The sequence below is a fragment of the Candoia aspera genome, chromosome 10, assembly GCF_035149785.1.
Source record: "Candoia aspera isolate rCanAsp1 chromosome 10, rCanAsp1.hap2, whole genome shotgun sequence".
NCBI lineage: Eukaryota > Metazoa > Chordata > Lepidosauria > Squamata > Boidae > Candoia > Candoia aspera.
This window is the reverse complement of record NC_086162.1, coordinates 23,185,918-23,200,392: the sequence shown is the minus strand read 5'-3', so window position 1 is coordinate 23,200,392 and position 14,475 is coordinate 23,185,918. Positions and strand designations below refer to the sequence as shown.

Below are 14,475 nucleotides of genomic sequence, written 5' to 3'. Positions count from 1 at the left end.
CATCTTCATAAAGCACTAACTGGGACAGAGATAGGAAGGGAGAATGCATTTTCCTGCAGATACGTTGCTGAATTTACTGAATGTCTATATCTCCAAAAGAAAGGCCTGCAATTTGTAGGGATAAAAGACCAAGGGTCGAAATTGGCATCTTATTCATGCAGATCCCATTTCTACTACTAACTTCCTTTTCCCCTGTGGAATTAAACTTCTGAACCAGATTTTCATCTCTCTCTTTTTTTTTAAAGAAAGTTTTTATTTATAAGCAAAATATATCACAGAGCATTCTCTAAAAACAGACCTGAGTGGGAGACGTGTTTTTACAAAAGCAATGGAGTGGAAAAACATTTCATATACAGCATTTTTCTTTAAAAAAGTATATACATTTATATATTTATATATATATATAAATCATTAATAAGAATCTAAAGGAAAATAATTCACTGGACTGTGTGCACATCAACACAATACACAGACTCTAATCTTAATGTAATAGCAAATAACGTCTAAAAAATAACAAACCAGGTACAGGGGATGTCAAAAGGGTCAAGAGGTGAGATAACTGCAGGGTTTTGACTGGGTGCATGCAGCTGCCATCCTGACTTTTTTGACCCACCAGGGAGGTCCCTGAAACCAACTGCAAGTGGAACACACTTTACATCAGTGTTTCTCAATCTTGGGAACTTGAAGACATGTGGACTTCAATTCCCAGTATTCCTCAGCCAGCCTGGCTGGCTGGGGAATTCTGGGAGTTGAAATCCACATGTTTTTAAATTCCCAAGGTTGAGAAACACTGCTTTAGACTAACAGAAAATGCCACATTTCCCCAATCTAGCCATTCCTTACACACTCCAAAAGGGAGATGAGGTTTATCAATGCATTCTGGCAAGTGGAATGGAAAATATGATTTTGCAGCTGAAATGAAGTCCCTGAAAATATGATTCAAGTCAGGGCAGGGAAGAAAAGACAATGTTTTCTCAAACAAGTTAAGAGAAGCGGCAATATTCAATTCTTTCTGATTGTCCCAAGTTGACACTCTAAATGAAATCATGGCTGCAAGTCTCACTTAAGAAAATGGATCTGCTGTGTTATGTAAAATGGGAGGATACCAACCCCTTCCTTCTGCTCTTAGCATCCCCCCTCCCCATACTACACCCTCTTTTATTTTTTCCAGCCGGGCTCTGAGATTGGAATTACTGTTGACTGAAATCATGACTGGTCACACCCAGCTGTGTTTGCAGAAACCTTAACTTGGTGACTAAGTTAACCCCTTTTTCTACTGTAAGTTCATACAATACATTCCGTTAGTTTCTGTTTCAAAGGGCTTGGGGGTTGCACAGCAATGTAACCCCCCCCCCCACACACACACATCTTAAAGTTGCCAAGATTGAGAAATGCTGATCTAAAGGAACAATAGCAACATTAAAGCTGGCCTGTAATGTCATCACCACCGGCAGGGAATCTGCAGGCTGGGTTTTTCCCAGGACAGCAACATGGTGATTTAGAAAGGTGTGCCCGTGATATTTCCATCTTCCATCTTCCTGCAGCTGTTCAAGGTACAGACTTTGCCAGGAAGAAACAGAGCTGGGCTTTCTCCTAGTTGATCCAGGTGGGCTCATCTCTCTTTTCCGCAAATGCCCTGCAAAAAACCTTCCCCTCAAAGCGGGGAAGGACAAGAGGAGTTGGCAATCCATTTTAATCATCCTGAGGTCCCCATCGGGATATGACTTTTGTCTTTGCAGCATCCTTGGTCAAAAAGGGCTTCCCAGAGATTGGGTTTCGCACGCTTCAGTTATGGCTAAAAAGGGATGGTTCTGCTCAGTCTTCCCGAGCGTTCCATATGCTACGGAGGATAAAATGAAGTTGTCTTGAGAGCAGAACAGTCTGCAGGGCCGAATATTTCACTTGGGATTTATCTCTGGAGCCAAACCGGGGGGGGGGAGAATTGTTTCTTGAGAAGCAACGGTGATAGAAAGGTTCATCTGGTAAAACATTATTCTGCTCCATCCAATCCAGGCTTCGGGGCAGAGGTGATCCAGTCTCTGTTTCATTTGCCCTTGCTGCCAGCTGGCACAGAGCAGTCAAGGGTGATGAGCAGAGAAGTCATGGCAGTGAAATAGCTGGATGGGAAAATAGGAAGGGGCCGGGAGCTGGAGGGAGAAAGCTACAGAGTATTCTCATTGGGAGATACAGGATAAAAAAGGCTAACTTGGATTTGGACATTGCTTGCGTTCACACAACACCCTTAATCTGGTTACTGAATTAACCTTTGGGGGGGATTCACACAGTGCCCTGAACTGTAAACAAAACTGAATGGTCTGGGTTTACGTGACATACGCATCCACACATCCACAAACACCTAACCTAGGTGAAAACTAGCTAAGTGTAGCAGGTTGTGTGAATGCAACCTCTATAGGTCTTTAGCTTACTTGGCGTGTTGTGTGAATACAATTCATGGAGGAATTTAGTGAGTAAAATTTTCCTCAAACCTCTACAGATGGGATGACTGGGTTCACGCCTTATGCTAAGATGTTAACTTGGTTCATATGTCACGCTATGCCATAAGGTGTCTTGCTTTGGCTTAGTATGCTGTATGAACCCAGCTAACTGTGCTTTTCTAAACCCTGATTTATGGCTCACAGCAGTGTTTCTCAACCTTGGCAACTTCAACATGCTGGCTGGGGAATTCTGGGAGTTGAAGTCCATGCATCTTAAAGTTCTCAAGGTTGAGAAACACTGGCTTTGGGTGATGTAAGAGCCAGTTGGGTTTTGTCCAATAAGGCAAACATCATTAAGAGAAGAGTGGCATAGCACAGCAGGTGAACCCAGCCATTGTTCGTAAGCCATGGTTTATGGCTAAATGGCTTCTGTAAATCCAACTCATTGTGATTTATTCAGTAAATTTGGATTGAGCCAACCACAGCTTTTTGCTTCAGGCTGCTACGCAGCATAGAGGAGAGAAAGATTGCTGTCCTGGTCCTCATCAGGTAGACTTTTGGGATGGAAGAAAGACAGAAAAGGGGAGATCAGGTGGCTCTGCTCCCTTTGGCAGCGGGAGAAGGAACAGGGCAACCTTTAGCTGGCCAAGTTAACCCCGAGCCCCTTCCCGCCAAGTCCTGAGAAGTCCTCCCTCTCTCCCCCATCTTTGCATCTCGGAATCTGCTATCTGGTTTTGCCTGATGGAAGCAAAGAGGGATGCCCTGCCAAGATATGGAGACAAAGTGGCTGTGAGACCCACGCAAGGGTGGCCGGCTTCACGTCACTCTATCAAGGGGAACTGACCAGGGAAGGAGGACCTTTTGCATCCCAGCAAGGGAAAGAGGTCAGCAGAATCAGGAGAGTGATTCCTTGTGTGAAGGGTGAGTGTGGGTCTCAAGGGTTTGGCTTTGGAATGCCCCTCCTTGGGGGGGGGGGTGTCGTCACCAGCAGGGCAGATTGCAACTTCTCCCCACAGCTCATGTGTCTCCAGAGCATCCCTTTTAGGCTCCTTCCTCAGTGGCGGCACAGCTGAGGGCCTCGGTCAACAGCCGGCTGTTCTCGTGGGGAGTGGGACACATCACATAGCGGCCCATTGCCTGCGGGGGATGGACCTCGGCTGCCGTCACTGTGGTCTTCAGCAGCTGGCTTTCCTTGGCCAGTGCCTCCTCAGGGCCCAAGCCCCCGACGGCACCCAGCTCCGCCTCTGTGGGGGCCACTCCATCGTCCATATTGACATAGAGGATCTCCTCAGGATCTTTGGCCGGGGGGAGTGACTTGAGGGTCTTCTCCAGCTCCTCACACAGGATTTCAAAGGTGGGCCGGTCCCGGGGATTCAGCGCCCAACAGCTCGTCATCAGCTCATACCTGAGTGAACAAGAAGATGGAGAACTTATTTCTGAAGAATAGATCTCCTGAGACTGTGGTTGTAAAGACCCACGTAGCTGGCCAGCTCAGGAAGTGAGAAGCACACCGATTGCAGAAAGGGCTTGTCTGGAGTACAAACACAATCTTGAAAACTCCAGCCACACTTATAGCAAGTCAATCTCCCCGATTTTGGCTGTGTCACCTCTTCTCACCCCAACTATACTCTTCCTCCTCTGCTTCCTTTCCAGTTCCTCACAGTAGTACAGTGACCTTCGATGGGACCCCTTTTCAGCCCACTGAGATTGTGCCAGACTTACTCAAGAGGGGGAAGCGGGAACTCTTGTATTTTCTGACTGCATGAGCAACTAAGGTGGAGGTACTTACAGACTGTCGAGGCAGTCAATCGGCTGCTTGAGGCGGTTGCCTTGACGCAGGTAGTCGTAAATTTCACTGTTTTCCACCCCTGGGTAGGGCGTCTGGCCTCGCGTCGCAATTTCCCACATGGTGACACCAAATGACCACTGCAGGGTAGGAATTAGAAGAAGGGATATAAAGGAGGCAGAAGCAAATGCAGTCCGCTGGCCCACCATGGAGTCCAGATTCTCCCAGTGATGCAGGAAGACGGAAGCTAGTTCAGTGGGAAGCAAAAACCAGCCCCACCTATTGGCTGGTAAATGAAAGAGGGAGATGTTGGCTCACCACGTCGCTCTTGGTGGTGTAAACCCGATCTGCCAGGCTCTCAATGGCAATCCACTTGACCGGCATCTTGGAGATACGACCTTGGCGGTAATAATCCCCGTTGTAGATCTTCTTGGAGAGGCCAAAATCAGCCACACAGGCTGTCATGCTTTCGTTTAGCCTGTGGAGTGAATGTGAAGGACACTTGTTGGAAAGGCTTTGAGGGTGAAGGCAAGGTGATAGTGTAATGGGCAGGAGGAAGAACCTTGAGGAACAGGAGGAAGAGCACCAGCCAAGACAAGGGTCACTTAAAAGAAATCTGTGTCCGGGGAGAACTGTAATCTGAGGAAGCATCTCAGACACGATCCTCCCTAGTTCTCATGAAGATAAAGGGAGGAAGCACATTCAGACTTGCAAGGTTCTGTTACTATAACCTTATAATAAAAGTGGTATTAACATGCATGACTTTGGTTTCCTAGTCTGGTCTACCTTGAAATGCCAACTTATACCACTGTTGATCCCTTAAATCAGAGATTGGAAACCCTTTCAAACAGCCTGTGTCTCCTCCAACCACTGAAATCTGGTGAGATTTGAATGATTTACCTCCTACAGGCCTGCTCCTCTGAGATTCCATGAGCTCTCTTATGAGAATAATAAAACATCCTAGCATTTTAATGATTTTATTTTAAATTAAGACTATGAGCACCCCAACCCAGGAACCTTCTGGATGTCAAGACTTCAACTCCCAGAATCCTCAGCAATGGCTGGGAAAGTCTGAGAATTAAGGTCCCCAGATCTGGATGGGGCTGAGCTGCAGAACGTGGAGATGGGGCCTCATGCTGAGCCCTGCCTCAACTCTCCCTTCCCAGGGTGCTCCAGCTGTACACACTCACATGCAGTTGCGGGCAGCAAGGTCACGGTGGATGAAGTTCTTGCTGCTGAGGTATTCCATTCCACTTGCAATGTCTGCCATGAACTTAGCCAGAGTCTGCGTGGGCAGGTACTGCAAAGGAGGAAGAACGCATCAGAGGAGACACAAGTAAGGACTGGGCTACCGGCCCCATCTCCTCCATGGGAATTCTGGTGCCAGGGACAAGCCAAAGACAGCTTCACACGGCCCACTAAACTAGCTAAAATGGGTTTCAGTAGCTTTAGCTTCAGTGTGTTGTGAGAAAAACAGCCCCTGGGTATGTAAGCTCCACAAAGCAGGCCACCGCCTTTCAACACAATGTCAGGGCATGGCATGCCATGTGAACACAGCCTTGCAATCTAACTCTAACCTTTGGTGTGATGTGTGAACCCAACGACAGTTTTGCTATAGTGCTTGGAATTGCTTCTTAATGGCCATTCCTTTGATAAGAGTGGCCTGTCAGGGCTCCCTGTCTCCATCCAGGGCAGGGATAACTAGTGCTTCAGATGGAACTGAACTACACATCCCAGGATCCCTTAGCATGGGCTTTGCTTCCCAGGGGTAGGTAGGTCTCTTTCCAGATGTACTTCTTTAACATCTGGAACGCTGCAGGTTTTCTGCCTCTGCTCTCAAAGCCCACCAGGGTGCAGCAAAACTAACTTCTTTGATTTCCTTGGACTTAGCCACTCTCTGAATGGAGCCAGCTGCTTCAGGGCTAAGAATAAACGATCTTGCAGGATTTCTACATACCACTGGGCTCTCTCCGAGCCGGGAATATAGCAGGAAGCTGTGCAGGTCACCATGTTTCATGAAGGGCAAGATCACAACAGGGGAGGGGTATCCTTCACTTTCTGTATTCTGTAGACAGACTCCTTGAGGAAAGAGAGAGAGGGAATTCCTGAATGCCCTCCAACAGAAGAGGATGTGGCTGATCCAGAAGGAAAAGGAAGGGACTGGCTTCTCTCATGCTAAACCGTGATGTAGTTTGTTTAGTTGTGCGTATGCTGTGTGAGCCCAGGTATTATGGTTTATGAACTTACAGGTAGTCCTTGCTTAACAACCATTCTTTTAATGACGGCCCAAAGTTACAATGGCTTCGGAAAAAGTGCTTTATGTCCTGTACTCACATTTACAACCATTGCAAACCCATAGTCAGGTGTTCGCAATTCAGGCACCTAGCAGCCGGCTCACATTTACGACCAGTTGCAGTGTCCTGTGGTCACGTGATTGTGATTTGTGACCTTTTTTTCCTGGTTAAAACGTCCACTGGGGAAGCTGGGTTCACTTAACGACCTGTGACTCATTTAGCGACCTTCATAAAAATGGTCATACAATCGGGTCTGGTCACATGATGACTCACTTAACAACCACACTGCTTAACAACCAGTTTTCTGGTTCCTATTGCGGTAGTTAAGTGAGGACCACCTGGATTTAGGTGGGCAAACTCAGTCAGTTATGATTCCTTTAATAAATCCAAGGGAAAAAACCAAAGATCCATCTTGAGGCTTTGAGGACTAGAACAGGAATGGGAAATCAACAGCCTTGTAGAGGGTTCCCAGTCCTTCAGAGTGTCACTGGGTTCAACAAGCAGCAAACTGCATGAGCCAAATCTCTGCCAGTCGTGACATTCCCAGAAAATAACAGTTTTTCATTGGCAACCCCTTCTGGTTTCCATTTAAAGCTCAGGAGAGATTGCAGAGTAGGGTGAATGTTGCAATCTCTAATGACTGCAAAAAGTGGGACACTGTGGGGCAGGAGGCCTTAGCACAGTGTTTCTCAACTTGGCAACTTTAAGAGGTGTGGACTTCAACTCCCAGAATTCCTCAGCCAGCTGGGGAATCCTGGGAGTTGAAGTCCACACCTCTTAAAGTTGCCAAGGTTGAGAAACACTGCCTTAGCATGAAGACTTCATCAGTCAACCCAGGGTTATGTGTTGGCTAGTCATGTTCCATGCACTCTGGTCAAATTCCTGGATCTCCAGCACAACTGCGAACCCAGAAGGTTGCCTTTGGGCTCCTTTGCAAGTCATTCCACTGCGCTATGGCAGAAAACCGGAAAGTAGACTAACTGGATACCCCAGCAGTGAGAGAGCAAACCTGCTCCTCTAGCAGCAGAAAGAAAGGAGGTCATGCCAGCCCCATTATTCTCAAATAACAAAAGGAATGGGGACGGCTTTCACGCAGCACCAGCTGCAGCATTATCTGTTTGGCATTGGCAAGAGAGTTTGTGGCAATCCCTTTTAAGAGCATTTAAAGTGGCAGGAGAAAGACAAGAGCCCAAGAGGACTTCTTTGTCCTTAATGCTAAACTGGCCTCGGACCCCTCCATGCCACACACCTGCCCCTACCCCTTCGCTTTGCCTGGGTTTGCAGCAACCTTTTCACCCACCCAATCCATGTGATTTCCGCATGCCTCCTGGCCGAATGTTATTTTTACCGTATTCCTCGTTAATAGGAACCAGAGGGCAGGAAAAAGGGATGGGGAGTGAGGACTGTGTGGGAGGCTCCCACTTTGCTGCCTTGCAAACCCCAAACAAGCCTGATTTGCATTAGCCGAGCTTCCGCCCACCAGTCTGTCAGCCCCATCCCAGTCAGGGCTCCCAACACCCTTGCCAACATCTGTTTTCCCAAGCAATGTTCTCTCCTCCCTCTCACTCACAGCCCGGTTCCCCAGGGGATAGTCTCTCCCTTCTGCCTTCCCCAGCCCGCCCCCACCCCAAGCCCAAGCACTGTTTCCTTTCTTTTCCATCATTCTTTCCCAGGCTCCAGCTGAAAAAAGTTTGCCCCGGATGGCATGAGCAAAGGTGTGTTTCTCAGGTCTTCCCAGGCTGGGCCAGCTCCAATGCCGGATGATGTAAATCTGCACATGATTAAGATGTCATTTGCAGTCCTGGAATTTACTATGAGGAGGAACCACGCAGAAGCAGGGGGAGGCAGTCCTTATGGGAAGGGGTAGGTAATCTGGCGTTCTCCAGGTGGCTTGGAATCCCTATACCAGTTTTTCTCAGCCTTGGCAACTTTAAGATGGGTGGACTTCAATTTCCAGAATTCCCCAGCCAGCCATGCTGGCTGGGGAATTCTGGGAGTTGAAGTCCACCCTTCTTAAAGTTGTCAAGGCTGAGAAACACTGCCCTATACTCTTAGCTGTCCTCAGCACTGGCTGGGGCTCACAGGATTTGTGGTCTACGCAACCTTTCTCCGTCGGTAGAAGGAGAATCCATCCTCTTTCTGATCTGAATCCATCCTCTTTCTGTGGCCCTGAGAATTCTCTTTGAGCCCAACTGCCCCAAATCAGCAGCATTCAAAAGCAGGAATCACACAAGCACAGGAACATCAATCCCCAAAATAAGTAGTAGAGCCGAACAAGATCAAATACTCAAAACTTCTCTCCCGTTAACAAACAAAAACAGTTTAAAAAGTCTTAGAAAATCCAGACAGGTCATCCTGTCCTGAGAGCCAGTTTGGCTTAGTGGTTAAAGGCACTGGACTACAAATACCCACACACACACTCTTCTCCTGCCCCAATAGAAAAGCATCCTATAAATGGAACAAATTTCCTATGGATCATTCTTGGACCTAGCTGTGGTCAAAAGGTCACCATTCGGGACGCTTTAGAGAAGTTTGTCAAATCTAGCTCACAAATACTACAGGATGAAAACTAGGTCCTTATTCTAGTTTTTCTACTGCTGATTTCTCCCCAGTTGTTCAATGTGATATCTGAGAGAGATCTTCCAAAATCTTCTCTCTCTCAACGAAGAGAGTTTTTCTTTGGCCGGTAATCCCGAACACACAAAAAGCTTATCTTGGATCTTGGGACCAGCTCATCAAGTTGACTGAGGAACACTGCAGCTCTGCAGATGTTTCTCTCTCTCTCTTTTGCATATACAGGTAGTCCTCGACTTATGACCATTCATTTAGCGACCCTTTGAAGTTATGACAACACTGAAAAAAGTGACTTATGACCGGTCTGCGCACTTACAACCAACGCAGTGTCCCTGTGGTCATGTGATCAAACTTCGGGCACTCAGCAACTGGCATGTATTTACATGCCAGCATCCCAGCTGTAGCATCCCAGGGTCATTTGCAACCTTCCCAGCTGGCTTCCGATAAGCAAAGTCAGTGGGGGAAGCTGGATTCACTTAATGACCATGTGATTTGCTTAACCACCATGGCAAAAAAGATTGTAAAATCAGGTGTGACTCACTTAACAACCACCTCGCTTAGCAACAGAAGCGCCGGTCCCAATTATAGTCGTAAATTGAGGACCAGCAGGACAAGAGTTTGTTTGTTTGTTTATTTAATCGCATTTTTCCACCGCCCAGAGTCATTGTTGAGATGGGTGGTGGAAAAATGCGATAAATAAATATAAAAACTCTTGTCCTGCCCTCTTCGCATCATTGCTTCACCCTCTCTGCTCCTTGGCATTGTTGGCCACTTTCTGTGCTAGGAGGAGATGATCATGGAAGCTATATGGGTCTGCAAGAAGCCGGGCATACAAGAAGAGGCATCCTCGTCCCTCACCGATCAGTTTCATGACGTTGGGATGGTCGAAGTCCTTCATGCAAACAGCCTCACTGAGGAAGTCCTCCATCTCGCTGCGGGTACATATGGCAACTGCCGAGAGAAGGGAGAAATTAAGGCTTTGAGTATCTCGAGGATTTCTGAGGGTAAAACTTGCTGTTCACTGCCAGGCATCGGCCTTGGAACACTTACTAACTCTGAGGAAAAGGAAAGGAGATCTCTGGGCATATGCAGAGTGGTATTTCTTCAGGACAGTTGTGATCTCCCTCAATATATCGGGGCTGGGACAGCTCTCTCCCCCCTCTCCCCCTGAAAAGGGACATGCTTTTTTTTTTCTTGCGGCTACTTACTCTTCATTGTCTTGACAGCAACTTTAAAGACAGCTCCATCTTGGCTGAGCTGGCCCTCCATGACCGAGCCAAATTCTCCTGCCGAGACAGAAAAAGCCAAAAAGGCTTGTGAGCAAGGGGACAAACACAGCCAGGAATATCAGAAAGGTGATGTCCCAGGAAATTTGGGCAGCGAGCGTGGCTTTTTTTTAATCTTCAGGACAATCAGGCAAAGCATAAGAGGCTAAGGTTTAACCCCCAGGCCAAGATGAGCTCCCAGACTGAACCCACTGCCTACGCCTGCACAACTTCTCCAGCTTTTTCAGTTTCCTTTAAAGGCCCTGCTACGAGCAAGGGAAGTAGAATGAAAAAGCAGGACCTTCTGAGCTGCAGCGCCTGGTCTTGGAATGAGTTCCTTCCGTCTCCTCATCGGGTTTTTTTTAAAAACAGGATATTGTTGATAACGAGAAATTCATATCCGACAGGGGAATCAGAGCATCTTAGGTTTACATACCGGTCTATTCGAAATGCCAGCAACGGGCCTTTGCAATGTCTTTCCTACTGCGCCGCTCCCAGGCAGGTATCACAAAGCTCCTGTCACCTGCTGCTTGTGCCCACAGGGTATGGAAAGGATCAAAACTATTGCACGTGTGCTTTTGCAGGTAGTCCTCACTTAACAACCACAACAGGGACCAGAAAACTTGTTGTTAAGTGGTGTGGTCGTTAAGCAAGTCACCAGGTGACCGGACCCGATTTTACGACCGTTTTTACAACAGTCATTAAGCGAATCCAGCTTCCCCAGTGGATGTTTTTTGCCGGAAACTGGCAAAAAAGGTCACAAATTGCTGCAACTGGTTGTAAATGCGAGCTGGTTGCCAAGTGCCTGAATTGCGATCACGTGACTGCAGGGGTGGTGAGATGGTTTGTGACAGTTGTAAGTGTGAATACAGGTCACAAAGCACTTTTTCCAAGGCTGTCGTAACTTCGGACTGTCGTTAAAGGAACAGTCGTTAAGTGAGGACTATCTGTACATGGAGATTTTGTTTGGCCTTATGCCAAAATTTCATTTCTCCTTTTTCAATAATAATGCCAGGGCAGACAGACAATGCTCCTACGGCCTTTGAGTTATGAGTTTTCAGTCACATATCACATTGCCGAATCTTGTTCCTCGGCTTCAAGATTGTGGCACGTATACGCTGAAGACAAATTTTCTCCTATATTAATTATTTGCCAGTCTCTTCATATTTGACTGTCAATTGCTGTATGTCTTTTAGCCACAATAACGTTTTGGATTCGCTGTTCATTTGATTTGATTTTAGGTAGACTGGCCTCCTCTAGAATTCTTGTGATTCAGAGGCAGGCATGGAAGAATTTCAAATGAAGAAAAGGAATGTTATAAAATTCAGCCACGTAGCAGGGAAAAGGGCTGGCATCCGAAGCTTCGAAGGGAATAAATATACCCCCAAAACAATATGTTGTTGGGTGTAAATGACAAAATGCTTTTTTCCACAACCCAGAAATTATCTTGAGCCAGTCCTACTTGAGTGAAAGAAAAAGAAATAGATCAGATAGGAAAGGAAGAACAGCCCAGATGGTAATTGCATTTCCATGAAAAAACGACTGATTTTCACCCCAGGCTCGCAAATGACATGATCGCCTGTGGTAAGTAGTAAATCACTTCTAGGCGACCGGCCAGAGAGATTTAACAACAATTGCTTCCTCTTTCCCGTTTTGAGGGCATGTGATTCATCTAGCCAGGACCAGCTAGTAATTTTTATGGAGGATTCCACTAGAGCACAACATTCAAGGAGCAATAATTAAAAATATTTAAGGAAAAATTTAAAATCCAGCTATTGACAGTCCTTTACAGAGGTTCCATATTTTGGCCTTCTGACTCAACTTTGGGAACTTGCAGCCTCCAGAAAGGCTGGTGGCCTTTGGAATGGTATTTAACCAAACAGTTTGCAAGAAGTTGGCACGCCCATTCAGATAGCCAGTTTAAAGTGCTTTCCTATTTATCTGACTATATTTATAATTTGTATGTGAGCCAGTTGGTTGTAGTGGTTAACGGCACCAGGGAAGAAACCAGTGAATTCTAGTCCTGCCTTAGGCATGAAGTCAGCTGGGTGACTTTTGTCCGGTCCCCCTCTCTTAGCCGTAGGAAGGCAAGGGCAAACCACTTCCAAAAATCTTGCAAGAAAACTGCAGGAACTTGTCCATGTAGTTGCCAGGAGCCAACAAGGTGCCCGCACGCACACAAAATTGTGTGTGTGTGTGTGTGTGTATGCATATAGCAAGGCTTGTGTTGAGAGAGGATAGAAAATGCCAATTGGACATTGCGTCAGATAAATAGGATGTCAGGCACTCAGCTGTGGTCTGTGGATGGTCTGCATCATCAGGATTGGTCCTTAACAACCAGTTGGTGAGGCACAGTTAGAGGGACACGTGGTGAGCCCTCAGTGAGGAGCACAAAATGGAACTTCCATGTTCACAGGCAGTCTACCTTTCTGAATGCTGGATGTTGGAGAAAAGGCAACTCTTTTCTCAACAAACAGCCATTGCTCGATGCTTTATTTGTGGGCTCTGGAAGTCTGGCCATTCACTCTTGGAAACGTGATGCTGGAATAGATGGATTCTTGGCTTGATCTTGGAAACCTTCCATACCTCCATGCATGGGATACAAATGGGATACAAATCTGGAAAAACGTATAGCACTCTCTGAAGCTGAAATAACCATTCATCTTCCCTGGGGATCATGTAACTGTAGCCCTGGCAGGAGGAAAGGAAATGCAGGCAGGTGGGAAATCCATTTCTCAATTTCTCCAGGAGTCTTGAAAAGGGATCTGCCTGCAATGCAAACGCCACTACTAACATTGCAGGACCAGATCCGACTTCCAGCCTCTGACTCAGCTGCTCCTGCTGCCTTTTGAAATTCAGGGCCCTTGAGGGACAATTCCAAACAACAAGATCCAGGCCATGATAGTACACTCCCCCCCAAAATACACGCCGTAAGAATGGATTGGGAGGTATAAGCAGTAACAGGAACCAAGGCAATCCATGCTGATTTTGAACTGTGCCAACTGAGTGGCAGGCTTCAGCCCCCAAACAATGGGAAGCTAGGAGAAAAAAGGTGATTCTGAACATGTGCAAAGGGCTTTTCTGCTCCCACTGGGCTGCCATAAATTGGACCTCTAGCCAAAACTTCCATGGCAAGGAATATTAAGTCGGGCATCAGCCATTCTTTTGTTACAAAATGATCTTTGAACTTAATTTGCTATGAAAACTTTTTGTGTTCAGCCAAGAGAAGCACAACAATTCTACAATTCTGTGTGTGTGTGTGCGTGTGTCTGTCCATCTATTCCTTCACATCAACTTAGATGCCTTCTTTTTCATCTTCTCTCCTTTCCTCCCCTTCTCAAGATCAGTTCGTAAATGACATTTATTTTGGGATACTTCCATGTATTTTGGGACAGAAAATTTGCAGTCTTCTAGATTTCAAGGACAGGTTAGTAAGTGGCAGCTGTGAAGTTACACCCTTCTCCCAAAGAGAATTTGCAGGCAAGATGCTGTGAAGTGGGGCAGTGTTGTAAGACCTGGGACAGGACAGACAGGATGGACAGACAGGAGGAAGGAAGGAAGGAAGGAAGGAAGGAAGGAAGGAAGGAAGGAAGGAAGGAAGGAAGGAAGGAAGGAAGGAAGGAAGGAAGGAAGATCCACTGACAAAAGCTTCTCCAAATGTTTTCCTCCTTTCAAAATGCTTCCAAACTAATTCCATCTGTGCTCAAAGGAAACATATTCATTTCCTAAGTAAAGATCAGAAGGAAAGTCTGCCAAGCCTCTGACCTAAATGAGCAAAACAGCTCTTCATCTTGTTCTATTCTGACGGCAGGAAAGCCAGGGAGAGTGCTTAGTAATGGTGTAGTGGATTATTAGGGTTGTTTTAGAAACCAGGCTCTACATTTATGGCCAGTTTATATGTCATTAAGCCATAAAGTTAGATTAGGGGCAAACCCCACTCCTGTTGCTGCCCAGTGCAGGTCATAAGCCACCTAACCCTAACCCAGAGAATGAAACAATTAGCAAATGAAACAAACCATAGTTCCATTCTCTGGCTTCCTCCAGGAGACTGGAGTTCTACAATCACAAGTCCCACTAGATTTCTGAGGCACCCCCCACCCTTGCAAGGGGTGCAGGGGTGC

General features: G+C 46.6%; 1 protein-coding gene across 2 annotated transcripts in view; it reads right to left on the bottom strand.

Annotated features, from left to right (window-relative positions):
• Positions 1–662: 662 nt before the first annotated feature.
• AXL (AXL receptor tyrosine kinase) overlaps positions 663–14,475 on the bottom strand; it is a 49,558-nt gene continuing 35,745 nt past the window's right edge. For both annotated transcript variants that reach the window (XM_063312582.1, XM_063312583.1), the window contains exons 14-20: positions 10,298–10,375; positions 9,948–10,040; positions 6,179–6,300; positions 5,412–5,521; positions 4,540–4,699; positions 4,225–4,361; positions 663–3,840 (exon numbers count right to left, since the gene is read on the bottom strand). In XM_063312582.1, coding sequence (XP_063168652.1) covers positions 3,477–3,840; positions 4,225–4,361; positions 4,540–4,699; positions 5,412–5,521; positions 6,179–6,300; positions 9,948–10,040; positions 10,298–10,375 — 1,064 coding nt within the window. In that variant the 3' untranslated portion in view covers positions 663–3,476. The remainder of the gene's footprint in view (positions 3,841–4,224; positions 4,362–4,539; positions 4,700–5,411; positions 5,522–6,178; positions 6,301–9,947; positions 10,041–10,297; positions 10,376–14,475) is intronic.